Here is a 15,918-nt window from a genome sequence, read left to right as displayed (position 1 = left end):
AGTTTACGCGATCTTTCTTTTTTATTAAATTATTAAATGTCTTACAAAACATTTCCCAGAAAAAATTGGGTAAATAAAATGTTCTATCTGCATCCTGCGGTAGTTATATAGGATAGGTAGATAAAAAGTTCTAAATGCATCCTGTGGTAAATATAGGATATCCCTCTTCTTTGATACGTTTGGAATTCACCAAACTACGGTCCAGTACACCTTCCTTTTGAGAGAATTCGCTTTACACGTCGCTCCGTGAGATAGTATGGGTATTTTTCCATGTTCTCCGCAGTCAAATTCAGAAGTAATATGCTGTTAGCCAAGAGTGATCCAGAAATTCAAATTCCAAGGCAAGAATTGCAACGGTGTCAGTCTTTCATCAAAGTATTGGTTTTAAGGTACGTGTACTTGATCCAAAATCAAATTGCCATAACGTTTAGTGATGATTTCTGTGTTTTATTACAATAATACATTGTACATCAATAGTGCAAGACTGATGGTTGTGGTCTTCAAGACAATAGCTGCTGCGTCGTTACCTAATCACATCATCCACCATACCAGACACGCATAGAGAAAGAAACAAAATAACAAATAAAACATCATTATGCTGCATATTTCTTAAACGATTTGTGATAGTTTGACAACGAAATAAAAAACTTATTATATTTTGTTCTGCAAAAACTAATTAAGATCTTTGTATTCGCTTTTTAGTGAAACTTGGTTTTAGCACATTTATAGACATAGTAGACAGCGCAGCTTTCTGCTACCAGGTTTGGCACACGACGAAACCCGTCAAAATAATTTGTAGAGGGCGTCAGACGTTCAAAACAGAAATGGGTGTCGACGGCATATCGTTGATCATGTGACGAATTGGGCTACAAACCGCCGAGACGGTAAAATATGCTCCGAAATAGTCAAAAAAAGAGGCTACCATCAAATTGTTGACATGATTATAAAAAAGCAATGCTAAGAGAGGGTATTTTTACTTGCATGATACATGCATATTTGAAGATATTTACTTGTTTTTTAATCATCGAGCGCTCAAAGGTCGCATATAGCGTCATATTTTGATGGCTTAGCTATATCGCAATGCTTATTGAGCAGTTTGAGTGTAAAAAAGTTCTCCAAATGCAGATAATTCCTAAGAAAACACCATAAGCTTTAATATTCCATAATACAACGGAAACCGTCATTGATGACGCTTTCCCGCCCATTTCAAACACGAAGATGTTTTCGTTCGGAGCAAATCGCGGATGAAATCAGCAATAATTATACACCAGCATTATTCATTATTCTTGCTCATAGCAATCTAAATTAAAATCTAGTGGAGTAATTCCATCCTTTACTATGTACTCACAAGACTGTTCATCCGAGTTGTCCAGGCAATCATTAATCCCATTACACACGCCGAATGTGTACACACAATTGCCATTATCGCAGGCAAAGTCGTCCTTTGGACAATCTGGTTTGTCTATAAAATCGGGAAAAAATTATTTTGATACATATCCACTAAATTTATTTATGTTTTCACAAACATATTAGCCTACAGTTTGCGGTATAAATAGGAACAAAATGAACAAAAATAATACAATAAATAATAATAATAATAATAATAATAATAATAATAATAATAATAATAATAATAATAATAATAATAAAAATAATAATAATAATAATAATAAAAATAAAATAATAATAAATGGCATTTATTCACGCTTTCTGGATGGTTGCGTCCCTCAAAGCGCGCCAAGTGTCAATATACTGCCAATCTCCCAAGCGCAAGGACAGCGCAAGTTGACCTCAATACAGAGTGTGACAACAGGCCCGGACTGATCCCCTACTCCTTACGAAAAGGCCGGCAACTTTTACATGTCCAGTTATTGGTCGTCTGGTGCACTAGACCCTCCCACGGGTCCATGGGGAACGACTGGTAATGTAGATTATATAACATTAAATAAACCCGATACATGGACCCTCCCAATCTGTAGACAATTTCCTTCCACTTCCCAGCATTTTGTGGGAATTCACTTTTACCGATCCTGGGTCAGACGAGTTTTCTATATATTACGTCCGTGGTTTCACTGTCTTGCCGTTTGTGTAAGCGGCTACTTAGCCTATCAATGTAGATCTCAGCAAGCAAGGCGATATTTGAAGTGGTTTTCATTGATAGTCTATTGATCATAACCAACGCGCTCGCATGTGCCTACCATATTTGAATTGACAATAGGGCGAAGCTATCATAATTGACGCCACAGTCACGTTACATAGCTTGATAATTATTTGGAAGGAACTTTTATATTCAAAATGTAACAGTCTCGGATTAGGAGAGATATTATAAAAAAAATCAACAAGTTGGTCTGTAGATTAATTGAGTTTTCGGCAACACACAGTGCTCCAGGAGCGCTATAACTTCGTTGCTGGCAGTTATGGCTTAGTGGTGTCATGGTATTATTCTGTGGAGTGAAGGGGGAGGTGGTTTTAGGAAGTATTTACCCAGAGATGGAACCGAGACTGTGGGACAGTTTACAGGTACACGGGATTTTACGTGACTCTCCGAATCACGGCAAGCCATGCACCGACTGTAGCGTCTGCATACTAATAGGGCCACAATGAGTGGGACAGAGGAGAAAGATCTCATGATCTTACAACCTTCCGACCGATAGCCTAGCGCACCAAACTACACAACATTCCCTACCTATGCACGTCGCTGGCTGCACTGTCTACGGCACTTACAGTTAGCAATCATTAAACAGGAACCCCCATTTGGCCAGTTCTCCACAGAAGAACTAACAATACATCTGTTACTTTAATGACAGACAGAACAACATTTACATGGATAAATTTTAACCTTGACTAATTCTCCCAAGGAACTGGAACAAAAAGTGGGGCTTTCACTTAAAGGTGTTACAAGATTGGTCAGAACATGTGGAAGAAATCGGTAATTTCAAGGATGTGGTAATTCTAACCACTGACTGTATAATTATTTAAGATCTCTGCTCTAACCAAATGCAATAGCTCGTTCCCGATCCAGCAGAGTCAGGGGGGATCATTTTTTTAATTCAAAACAACATGTTCCTAGCAGTTTTCAACTTATGTTGGCAGCTGCATAGTCTGATGAAATATCCTAGCGTAGCAGCGAAATAAATGTAAGCGCTTCGAACAAACGTTATCAACCATGATGAAGGAACTTTTTCTTTTAGTCCCGAATACGATCAGCTACTGCAAGAAATAACACACCCTGGGGATGAGAGTAGGAGGATTGGCAGAGGTGGTGCAGTAGCTAGATCGTCGTATTACTGATGAAATGTTTGATGAACAGGCATGTCGATTTGTCTTTAAAAAACACCAGCAAAAACGAGCAAGACGGATGGTGAATGGGAGTGAATAATAATTGATGTTGCTAAAGTTGAGTTATTTTCTTACCTTTGTTGAAGGACTTAACTCTCAGCCTGAAGCCAAAATCCGACGAATTTGAAATGCCCGTGTTCGGTGACAATCCTAGAAGAACATCGTTTTTGTTTTTCCAAACCCAGTATTCGTACGATCGATTTGATGACAATATAGTATCATTTGTTATCCAGCGCATCCAAACTTTGTTGCCATTAGAATTAAGTACATGCAAGCTCATCATTCGGCCTCTTTCGACAATAACCGAATCTGCATTATCAGGATCGTTACCGTTTCCAATTGAGAGAGCTTCAATGTCTCCAATCAAGCTAAACGTTTCGAATTCAATCTGCTGTCGGTGGCCATCCTCAGCCTCGATGGTCCACAAGCAAAGCTGATCAAGTGGATAGAAATATGGATAATTGGGGGACTCGAGTTTGATGATATCATTTCCTGAATTATTGAGACGTATTGGTGTTAAAGAGGAGTTAGCCAAACACATTGTTTTAGGCAGTTGCGGTTCTCCATACCCTAAAGAAAATATGAATGAAAAATTATTTAAATTATATCATTCTAGAATGATAATTAATAATAATAATTTATTTCTTATATAGCGCAGTACAATATAATATCTCAAAGCGCTTTACAATAAACATGATAATAACACATGATACAAATTTATACATGGAAAGCAAATATATGAAATACACTGGTTAAGAACTATGCACATATATTTAACCAATAAGAACAAGATTTAAACCTATACCAACACACTGCATAAAAATAAGCTAGCATTGCACATGTAAGTAAGACAAACGTCATGATACCTATGGCTTTGCAAGTACATAATATACACAAACCCACACAATCTTATAACATGTATTAGCAGTCGTAGAGTTTCGCAATAGGGATTTTTCGATCTCCACGCCAGATTGTTCTGCGTTGTTAAAACACCAAAGTTGCCGTCGTCTTCCAAATTCTACAACACGCAAAGAGTCCGACAACCGTCGTGGCGACGACGACAACATTTGGTGTTTTACCGTTGCAGAACCATCCGTCGTGGAAATCGAAAACTCCCTATTGATCGCGAGACAATTCAAACGCGATTGTGCAAAGTTTTCGGGCGATTTGGTTCAACTCGCCGCGATTTGAAGCTATGCATGCTAACGTTTTGTGTTCGATATATCAAACGGATGTAGCGGTCGATCGGAAGTGTTTCTGAAACGTCTTCCTTATTTTCAGCCTTCGTACGCGTACAATACACGTTTAAGCTTTTTCACAATATCTAAAATTCAATACTAATCCAGTCCCTACCTTTATATTTTTGGCACATGTATGCTATTTTCGTTCCGCATTTATTGTCGTTCCATGTTGAATTTGGGAATATTTCAGTACATGACTCTCCGTCTTCTCCGAGCACAATATGATTATCCGGTTGCCCGGTACTCCACTTTGTAAAAGCGACTGCCCTGTCGTCACTCCAAGTCATATCTAGGAAATGATAGAACACCATCACAAGTTTAATGTTGTGCCTGGTTCAGAATATTTATTCGATATCAATTTTTTTCAACAAATATTCGTTATTCAATCTGTTTGAAGTCATAATCCTCTGACGAATCTTTATTGGGGACTTCAATCGTACCGTTGGGCCCTATAATTATCATCAGGGTTGGATTTACCATTGGGTCATATGGGCCTGGGCCCAGAGCCCCAAAAATTTGGAGGCACCAAATTGCTCTGTTCATCCTCCTTTTAGTCCATATTTTGGGTAAAATTCTCTTCAAAAACTCTTCAAATAGCAAAATTCACCTTCATTTTGAGCAAAAACTAAATTGTTAATTTTTGCTCGCCTTTTGCCAACTGTCCTAGTAAATTAGGAACAAAATATGTCTGTTCACTTCTACATTTTAATGCTTCTGCCATCATGAACTGTCGATCTTATTATACGTAAGCCAATACTTGGGCACTTGAGTGCTGATGCCTTCCTCATGGTTGTTTGGGGCCTTCAAATTTTGGCCTCCCCCCCCAAAAAAAAGTGAATCCGGCCCTGAATATCATTAAAAATGAAAGTGTGATAATAATGATCATACTGCAGTTACTGTCCGTTTTCCTATACACAATACACAGTGCTCTTTCCCATTGACGCGTGACCTCTACAAATAGCCTACGTTAAAAGTATGGGGATATGCCTAGTTAACGTCGCTGTGTGAAAAATAACCGGCCAATATTAAAAGTACTCTTCTAAAGTTCTAGAAAATATAGTTTTGTAACATGTCCTAAATTTTTAGCTAATTTAGATGTTTGGAAATATGCGTACTTTGGTGTTTTAGTTAATGTTATAGGTAATAGTACATTGCCTAGTTAACGTCGCTGTGTGAAAAATAAGCGGCCAATATTAAAAGTACGTTTCTAAAATTCTAGACAATATAGTTTTGTAACATGTCCTAAATTTGTAGCTAATTTAGATGTTTGGAAATATGCGTACTTTGGTGTTTTAGGAAGGATATGTAAACGACAGATAACACCAAAAATATGAAGAAATTATTTCCAAACCGTGTTAAGTCTGCAAACCACCATTTTTCTCATTTTCAAGAACGCTGGTTAACAATAAGCACGTATTGTCTCATTTCGTAAACAAAGACCACACAGAATTGTTCTCTAGCGCTTCGCTTTATAATCGTTAACCCAACTGAAAGTATAATCCCAGCCATTGCTCCATTGTACGTGTGAAGCAGAAACATAATTATGTTTGTGTATTTAACCAGAGAAGATATGATTTAATCAGTTGAGCTGTTTTCAATGAGTGTTATCTTGGGTTAATAGCTTTTAATGGGGTTTAAGATTACAACAATAATAGTATTTTGAATTGTTTTCTTAACATTATTTCAATAAATAAATAAATACTTATGATATGAATAGCAGTACCGCTTTAATAATCTGTTTATTAAAGAGGAAGTTATGGTAAAGAAAGGTCTTCCTAATAGGAAATACTTACTGCCTCCTCTGATGTCATTGAAACCAAGCCAGATATGCTGACTGCAAAACAGGTTAAAAGGAGAAACGCAAGCAATATTAGTATAGGATTTCAAAATTTTATTTGCGGAGCATTATTATTGATATGTAGCATTTGTATATTTGCCCTTCCAACATGATATGTCCAAGTAGAACCGCACGACTGATTTGTTTTACTTTAGGAGGAGTAAAAAAAATACAAATAAAAACATGATTTCCTGGTTGTCTTGGGAACCAGAATACATATACTAAGCCCTACTGAAAAACAGCCCCTAACTGGGTGTGTCATCCACCCATATTATAAGGGCCTGGATGATCGGTTAAGATTAAAAATCTGATCCAAAAGGAATTCTATCACTGCTGACTTGAAGACATGCTGCTGCTGGAAGGGAATTCCATAGTCGGCTAGTTCTGGGTATGTATGTTTAGATGGAGTCCGTCCAGGTCACACTGGAGGCTCACTGTCGAAAGGATTCTGTCACTCTGATGTCGAGCACGGTGACCTAACTGTTAGGGCGTCCGATTCATGATCCCAAGGTTCTGGGTTCGAAGCTCGTCAGGGAAAATGTGTTATGTACTTTATCTCACTTTATATCGCTTGTACCACTCCACCCAGGTCTATAATGTGGAGCTGTTTGGGGTCGAATCGGCGCCGTTGGTTGCCTCATAATGTAATATACCCTAGTAATGGTTATGAATTAGGAGCTATTAGGTTAATAACTTTGCACCAGTTGTATATATATCCGGGTTGTATATCATGTATATACGGGATATCCCTTGCGGTTACGCCCCACGGGATAGTCCTCGGTTCCAAAGGCAAAATGTCCAGCTTTTTTACCTCAAACTACTAACACATAAACCCGGAATTCAAACCCAAAACCAGTATTCTAAAAACACAAGCATCTTGTTGAAAACCTCACTCACTTTTCAATTGGTAGTTGTGACATTACATCGATGTACACTTGCTCGCTTTGGAAGCTTGCCAAATCCCCACTGTGACCATACTCTATGCATGCTTGGCGAGCACTTGGCCAGGGTTTGTGCTCCTCCTCCTTTGTTGTTACCTGTAATATATTAAACAAGGAGTCACGACATTTATTTAGTTTGTGTGTCGCCCTCAAGGAGATTATATAAACAATAGATTACGTAACGCATTGTTCCTTTTATGCCGTTTTGATTTGCCTACAGGCTGTTCATAAAAGTGGTACCATTTTTTCGGTCAAAGGGCTTCGGCCATTAAATTGGTTACTGACCTGACAGCATAATTATTAACGGTTTATCCGACTGGAGAAAGGGATACCATAGTTCTCACTTCTCACGTATCCCAAATATTGGCAGGGGTGTGTTTGTGCGGGTGTGAAGCCTATAAAGCGAAGTTTAGCTGTCGATGTACACTTCTGTGTTGCCCACCTGACTTAAGGCCGACTTTAGGCGCTTCATTTAAATAAATTGCATGCCCTTGCTGATCGAGTACAGATCAGAGAGTATTCATTATTGAGTAGGATTCAACATTTCCTGATGGCAGGTGTTACCAAGAGATGTAACCATCGGTCTTCCACTTCTTGTTATGTTTTCATTATGGGATTAAGTAAATAATGATCACTGATGTAAATAATGACAATTTTTATTATCACATGTTTTGATTTCCTCCATGCACAAAACAAGAAGAATAACTCAATGACACATTTTCTTCCATGGATACTGAATACAAGGCAATACGATTTCGCTGCAACTTTCAAATCTTGGGTAAATTTCATTGTAATATACGCTGCGACATCAACATTGGGACCAATACAACAAATGAGGTGTTATAAGATATGATAACCCGTTATGGAATACTGGTCATTCATTAAGGGGGTAGTTATTATTTTTATGTGTTTATATCATATACACATTGTTTTGAACAAACTGCGTCGGTATTTGTCATGGTGCAGTCATGTCTACAGTAGAATTCGTCTCGACCTTTGCATGACTTAAACCCCATTAAAAGCTATTAAACCAAGATAACACTCATTGAAGCAGCTCAACTGATTAAATCAGATCTTCTCTGGTTGTGCACAAGTGTCTGTTTTACATGTGCGATATCGCAATAAAGCTGGTATTATAGCTTCAGTTGGGTAACCGATTATAAAGGAAACGAAAGGAAACAATGGTATGTGTACCTTTGTTCACGAAATGAGACAATGACTTGCTTTTTGTTAACCAGCATTCTTCAAAATGAGCAACATAATGATTGTTGACTTAACACGGTTTGGAAATAATTTCTTCATATTTTTGGTGTTATCTGTCGTTTACATATCCTTCCTAAAACACAAAAGTGCGACCCTCTCCAAACATCTAAATTAGCTAAAAATTTAGGACATGTTACAAAACTATATTTTCTAGAACCTATTTAGAATAGTTTAAATGTAGCTTGTACCGTTTTTTGTTTGTGGCATCCTTCAGAACGGAGCGGTCCGTTACCAATATAGCTCAATATTTTCGGTCAAATCTCCATTCAATTAACACGGGGAGTTGGCTAGCTATGAGCTAGCTATGCTTTGCCCTCACTCATATTTTACAAAAGTGCGACCATTTCTGAACATCTAACCTAGCTGTAATTTTAGGTCATGTTAGAGAAACATATTTGCTAGAAGTTTGGAGAATAAATTAAATATTGGCTGGTTATTTTTCACACAGTGATGTTAACTAGGCAAGTGTCCATTCTTCCAACATACATCATTTGTAGAGGTCACGCGTCAATGGTGAGAGCACTGTGTATTGTGTATAGGAAAACGGACAGTAACTGCAGTATGTAAAAGTAGAACAGAAACACGCACAAAATATTGACTTCACAACACTACTACTACTATCACCTGATGAAGGACTATATGCCCGAAAATTTGTAAAATAATGTAATGCACAGGTTCTTGCGTATTTGTTGCGGGATTTGTTGCACATGCCTTGGACGCTCACCCAAGTTAAAGTTGAAACAATTGAAACATTATTTAACACTAACTTTTTAGCAAAACAAACAGTTCCCAAAAAAATTGAATGTTGTTTAACTCCAGTTTAGTCAGTTTCTACCTTCAACCAACACCATTCGTCTACATAATTGACATGATTGAACATTATGATTGAAGCATATCAGGAATACTTGTCGCTCAATACTTTTCACGGTGTACTTAGTAAGGTACGAACATAATCACCTTATAACAGAAGTCAGCGTATCCAACCCAGTCTTCTTCACAATATAAATCAGCATAGCACTCAGGAACAAATATTAAAACTGAAAATCGAATCAAACAGATCGTTTAATTATATTCATTGACCTGTATATTACGTTTGCACAGTATTTTTGTGGGACATGAGAGCACATCAGACACATCAAATTGCCTTCTGAATACAAGGAATATCCTGATATTAAATAATTTAGATAGGTATCGTTAGAATGTACCTCATTTCTTAACATACATAATGAACCACTTGTTTTGAATCACTGAAATTTCAGTGAAGTAATTGGATTCCTTGTCCCTATAATATACATAACATTTGTTACCAGTGTGTAGTTATTTTTTAGAGAAAAGTGCAAAATTAGTCACAAAACCTATCATGGGGTGTAGTACCACCTTAACAGTCCTCGAAGTAAACTTTACAAATCAAATGGTATGTACTTTAAGTGTATGTAGCCATTGGTAGCTAGGAGGAAAGGCCGTGCATCATTTGAAATTGTTGACCTTTCGTATTGAATATACATATTTGTTACCAAAAGACCTAAACATTTTAGTCTTTGTGATGATCAACTTCCCTCTCCTGCCAATCTGAAGCTATGGGACAAGACAAATCTAGGACTCTGTCATCGGCACGCTGTTGCACATCCTCAATATTGCAGCTACTCCGACATTACAAATCGGAAGGAGCAGCCCCGGGGGAACAATTGGCACTGGCACAAACACTATTAGCAATTACATCAGGTCTAGCTGGCACCATATGTCGTAGAAGCAAACAAAGGACGTCATTTAAATAATACCTTTTTGCAGAATGCCGGTCCTGCTACTTCCAAAGAGCGAAGAGCCAACCAACATGTAACATTGCAGAATGTTAATATGGGATCCATACTTTTTTGTAGGTTATTCTTGTTTGAGAAATCCAGATAAATTGCCGATTCATCCCGATCGATTTTGTTAGGATAAAGAAATTTGTTTATGAATAGGGAGACGGAAATAAAAGGCAGGTGCGGGAGAAATCTCTGTCTCACTCTCAGTCTCTCTCACTCACGCTCTTGGCGAGTCAACACGTACAATAATGGGTCGCTTCATATTCATTCAGTAAATTTGTATATATATGAGATGAAGAAATAAATAATACCAAACCAAACCAAATAGACATTGTTTCCAGACCAGTTTATTATTAGTTAGCCTACCGTAATCAACCACATTATAAATGGTGGCAATCGGCTTCGTTAGAAACATCCTGAAGGAGGCCAATGAGTGCATATTGATATTCCTGATGGATGAGGAACACAAGCTAACAGTGTTCCCTCTAACCGCTAACAGACCAAATATCACCATATTCTCTAAAATCAAAGAATTTATCTAAGTAAAGATCTAGTGGCTGACTGAGAGAGCAGAGGAGTACTAACTAATCCACGTTCTACTTTCCAAATAGACATAGTCCGGTGGCAGAACCAGAGGCAACACATCAGTGTCGTGCATCATTTGTCATTCCTAAAGGAAAGGAGAAGGCTGATAGAGGAGCATTCAGACAGATAAAGTGGAATCGTTGAGAGCTCACAAAACCAGGCTTATTATTATTATTATTACATGTAACAAATACTTTATATGGCGCTCTACAGAGATCACAGCGCCTTATAAAATTAGCAGACCAAAGTCCAGAGTCCCCAAGTCCAGAGACCTCGTAGCACACTAATCTAAACAGAGATCTGCATAAAGGGGATTTGCCCCTAGGCTAAGTCACCTGCACAGAGTTATGAGTGCTTGTTGGGTAAAATGTTTTACTCACCGGTTTTTTACCCATTGTTCTAACAGAACAATATAAGGCTCGCATGAAGTCGAAACCTTAACGCTTACAAGCTCTTACAGCAATTGGAGTTCGCGCGCGACTGAGTTCATGTACTTGTCGCTTGCTACACAGCTGGTAAAATACGAAATAGTATATTATAAAGCTTACCTGCCACTAAAACGATGCGGAAACACATTTTGCGGATGTAAAATATTTTAGAAATATTAAAAAGCCAAATAATTCAACCTCCAACAACATTTGATATCAAGCTTGTACGACGAAAGTAATTTTAAATGTCTAAAACCATGACAACGGCCTCTACACAGCCCCAGTTCCCAGCTATTATACTAAATAGCAATTAGGTGGTCTTACTGTCATGTTGACTACAATTATTCGTATATGAACTTCAGCACACGGACGTACTTTAATATTTAAAGTATATGATTTTATTACTAGTATATTATTTGCATTACGTGACACCCGTTGCGTAAACAATACAATTTCTATAGTGAGTCATAGCCATTACCGGTCATAATGCCCCGGGCATAATGCCGGCCTTAATGTCACGTGAGTAGACTACCTTACCACTCAGGTAAATTAAATGCTGATAAAATTTCACATTTGTGAAATTTGTAAAATTGCAAGCATTTAGTTTCAGGTTTTCATATACTTAGGCGTTAATTCAACGACGAAGTTTGTATTTGGATTACAACGTTATTTTGTTTTCTTATGTTAGTAACAGACCAAATACTATACTTTGTTTGGTACGTCGGAAGGGGGTCAGACGTTTTTTGGCATAGATACTTTGTTCACCGTTTCGATGTTACGCAAATTTTGTAGAAACATGTTAGGAAAACGCTCGCATCACATGATTAGGCAATTTAAGTTGTAGGGTTCCCCAATTTTGGAATGTGTAAAGGGCGGGGGAGGGGGAAGCGGGAAAGCTGTTTTGGTACGTCGAAAGGGAGGGGGCAAAGACTTTTGTCAGACTATTTTTAGAATTCACCACCCCGTTGGTACACATAATTTGCACAGCCCCTATAAATACAACCTTTTGCGAATGATGTCGAAAACGTTTTGTGTTTGCTGGGTTAATACAGAGATGACGTAAAAAAGTGAAATATCTTGACACGCGGGTAAAAAGGTTATTTTGTGGTCTGCGCCCTTAATGGACATCCATACTCAGACTTTACGTGCACATGAGCTTAGCACATTTAAAAATGCAGGAATTTGTCGTGATTATGCATATGCCTGGGTTCAATGTTCAAAGCTACACGTTGGAAGTCATCGGCGATGGGCGACCTTTGTATGGGTGGTATTAGATCACGGGACAGTAAATTATCATGAACAACCAGATCCTGGGAACTAGATCGACAGAAAATGTCATTAATTGTGTGATATCTTGACTCTTTGCTCATGCAGTGCAATGGCGTCAAGTGCAGTCCAAATAGCGAACTACTGTATGATGCTGGGGTGAATACTTCGGAAATGTGTGACAATTCTTCGTCGAATAGTTAACACTGAAGATACCAGGATTGAAACAGTACCAATCTGAAATGTTTGTGTACATGTGAATTTAGATTTGTTTAAAGCTACTTTCAAATAAAATGACTGATTCGGAACCCGCCAATCCAGAACCAACTCTCATTCACTGTGGAATTTGTTCTGCTGTCGTGGACAAGCCCAAACTACTACCTTGTCTTCATACCTTTTGCCTGAAATGTCTGTTAAATTGGTCAGAAACTGCTGCTGAAAAAAATCCAATATACGCGAAAGCCATTTCGTGTCCAAATTGTCATGAAGACTACCCGTTACCAGAAGGTGGGGTGAAAGAACTGCAGACCAACGTGTTTGTTGATAACTTGAAGGAGCGGGAATCGATTGAGAAGAGTTTACACGAGGATGTGAAAATGTCATGTACATCTTGCGAGGACGATAATCAGGCTGTTGGTCATTGTGTCGATTGCGGTGACTTTTTGTGCGAAACTTGTCTTCAAAGTCACAAACGGCTGCGCAGGTTTAAAGCGCATAATGTGTCCTTGCTAGGAGAACTTTCTGGGGCATCATTTACCTTTCAAAGACAACGCGTGTGTCCGAAACATGTTGGAGAGGTATTGAAATTCTACTGTGAAACGTGCGAGGAACCGATATGTCGGGACTGTGTTGTTATCGAACATCCAGGTCCTGATCACAAACAGATAGATATAGACAAGGCTCTACGAAAGAGAAAGACCCATCTTGAAACATTGCATCAGCAATCTGAAGACATAGCCGAAGCTATAGACGCAGCTATATCAGAAGATGAGAGACTTATTGTTGCATTGGACACTAATGTCAAACAAGTACTTGATCACTTTAAGAAAACTGTAAAATTGGCTGAAACTGAATTTTTGCAAAAAACACAAGAGTTTCAAGCTTCAAGAAGACTAAAGATTGAGAGCCATAAAGAAACTTTACACAATCATAAATCGCGCGTTTGTGCCGCCTTAGAAATGAGCAGTGAGGTGATACAGATGGAAAAGGGGAAGGATTTAGGAATAATGTACGCACCTTTGTGTAAAGCGATGACTACACTAAATGACTTGAGACCGAAAGCACTCCGGCCATCTATTTGCGATGTTGACTTCATACCCAACAAAGATCTCACCAAAGGCCTTGGTTTTATTAGCGGTTACAAACACTGGAAGTTAGTTAAGATCATCCAGTCGGACTCTTGGGGACTCAAGAATCCTAAAGGTATAACATATCACACGTGTGGTGACCTAATTGTAGCTGTACATAGTAAAAGTGGCTACAACAGGGGGGTGACATGGTGATCCTTGGTAATGACGGCATTGCAAAGAAAAACTTTACGACTCGAATTTCGGAGGAGAGTCCTGCTACTTCCCCACTGGACTACATGAACTACTTAACAAGATCTGAAGCGAATCCTTGGGGTGTGGCAGTCGGTCAAGATGGATTCATCTATGTTACTGATGAATCAAGATTCATCAAAGTTTACGACGTAGATGCAAGTTTTCAGAGGAAAATTGACACTCTCTGCTTCGGTGATGCATTACGGGGACTAGCAAGCAATTCTAAGGGTGTGTTGTTTGTTGGGCATACTTCAGAGTATATCGACCTTCTGTTTAAGAAAGGAGGCAAATTATTAAGTTTCAGAACAGGTCAAAACTGCTCTCCTGATCATATAGCTGTGACTCCTGACGGTCATTTGATCTATAGTGGCGTTAAGGGCACTGGAGCTGGTCCTGAAGTATCACGTGTTCTTTTACACATAAACATACCGACTGACGGGAATGCATTTGCTGGTAGAGAATATGCCTTCCACCAACCTTTATCGATAGATGTGACCGAGTTCCAACCAACTGGAGTCTGCGTTCATAAAGGCCATCAGGCGATATTTGTTGCCAATACAGGAAAGGTACCTGGTGTCTTTTGTTACTCGCTTAAAGGGAATTACCTTGGAATTGTCACTAAGGAAGTGACGTCACCACAGGGAATAGCTCTTAGAGAAGATGAACAAGAACTAGCTGTCTGCGACGGAAGCGTAATCAAACTATTTCAACCGGACTTCATGTAATAACCTTGAATGTGTGTTTTGTGTACTACCCTTCAAAACAGTTAAACACTTTTCTAATCACAATCTTGTCATCATTTTGTAAACGTGTTTAAATACTTAAGGTTGGTCTGAACCCTGGAATTATGGAAACTTTCGGGCCTTTAACTGCTAAATAACGGTTTTTGGCCTACTTCTTTTTCGTGCAACGTAACAAAAAAATTCTTGGGCCAAATTTTTTAAAATTAATTTTTAAAAACTAGATAAAAATATCTAGGAGCAGATTTTTTATTTTTTGAATTTTGACCAACTTCACCAAAAATATTTGAAATTTGAGCGAAAATCAGGCTTTTTTATGATTTTTTGAAAAATTCAGCATTTTTTGACCATTTTTGGTGCAAATTTCTCGAAGTTGGTCGAAATTCAAAAAAATGAAAAAACGGCTCCTAGATATTTTTATCTAGTTGTTAAAAATTAATAAAAAAACCAGTTATTTTTGGGATTTTGGGCCAAAAATGGCATTTTGGCCCAAATTTGACCTCAATTCAATTCTCAATTCAAGAAACATTTATTTCACAACTTCAAAAATACATAGTATAAATGACAAATGCCATAATTTTCAAACCAAATACATACAAAGCAAAGTAATGAATCCGATCACAGGCCCACTGATGACAGTCAAATGCGATCACGTAAGAACAAACAACCTATTAAAAGGCAAGAGACAGGTCAAGAGAGGGCCTAAGACAAGATTAAGAGGGGCATCAATAAAAAACCTAAAATAAAGTTGTGGGGCAACACGCGGGGAGCAAGCTCGTGGGTGCGGGTTGCCGGCAAACAGTACAAACGAAAATACAAATACAAACAGGACAGGACAAGACCTTAAAAAAAAAAAAAAAAAAAAAGATGTGAACAGGAGTCAAAGAATAATTACTGGTAAACCGGTTTAGAAAGCAAATTGCTCTTAAAAT

General features: G+C 38.2%; 2 protein-coding genes across 2 annotated transcripts; one reads left to right on the top strand and one right to left on the bottom strand.

The window, feature by feature from the left end:
- Nucleotides 1-141: 141 nt before the first annotated feature.
- On the bottom strand, nt 142-11,825 carry LOC140168586 (uncharacterized). The gene is made up of 8 exons (XM_072191986.1): nt 11,560-11,825; nt 9,579-9,658; nt 7,315-7,454; nt 6,374-6,414; nt 4,693-4,869; nt 3,415-3,909; nt 1,349-1,462; nt 142-527 (listed from the first exon to the last, which is right to left on the bottom strand). Exons 1-8 carry the CDS (start codon nt 11,585-11,587, stop codon nt 451-453), a joined length of 1,152 nt encoding a protein of 383 aa, XP_072048087.1. The 5' UTR covers nt 11,588-11,825; the 3' UTR covers nt 142-450.
- Nucleotides 11,826-12,989: 1,164 nt separating this feature from the next.
- Nucleotides 12,990-14,971, top strand: LOC140167341 (transcription intermediary factor 1-alpha-like). The gene has a single exon (XM_072190660.1). It carries the CDS (start codon nt 12,999-13,001, stop codon nt 14,205-14,207), a length of 1,209 nt encoding a protein of 402 aa, XP_072046761.1. The 5' UTR covers nt 12,990-12,998; the 3' UTR covers nt 14,208-14,971.
- The last annotated feature ends 947 nt before the right edge of the window (nt 14,972-15,918 follow it).

Source organism: Amphiura filiformis, chromosome 13 (genome assembly GCF_039555335.1).
Source record: "Amphiura filiformis chromosome 13, Afil_fr2py, whole genome shotgun sequence".
Classification (NCBI taxonomy): domain Eukaryota; kingdom Metazoa; phylum Echinodermata; class Ophiuroidea; order Amphilepidida; family Amphiuridae; genus Amphiura; species Amphiura filiformis.
This window is presented reverse-complemented; position numbering and strand designations above follow the sequence as displayed.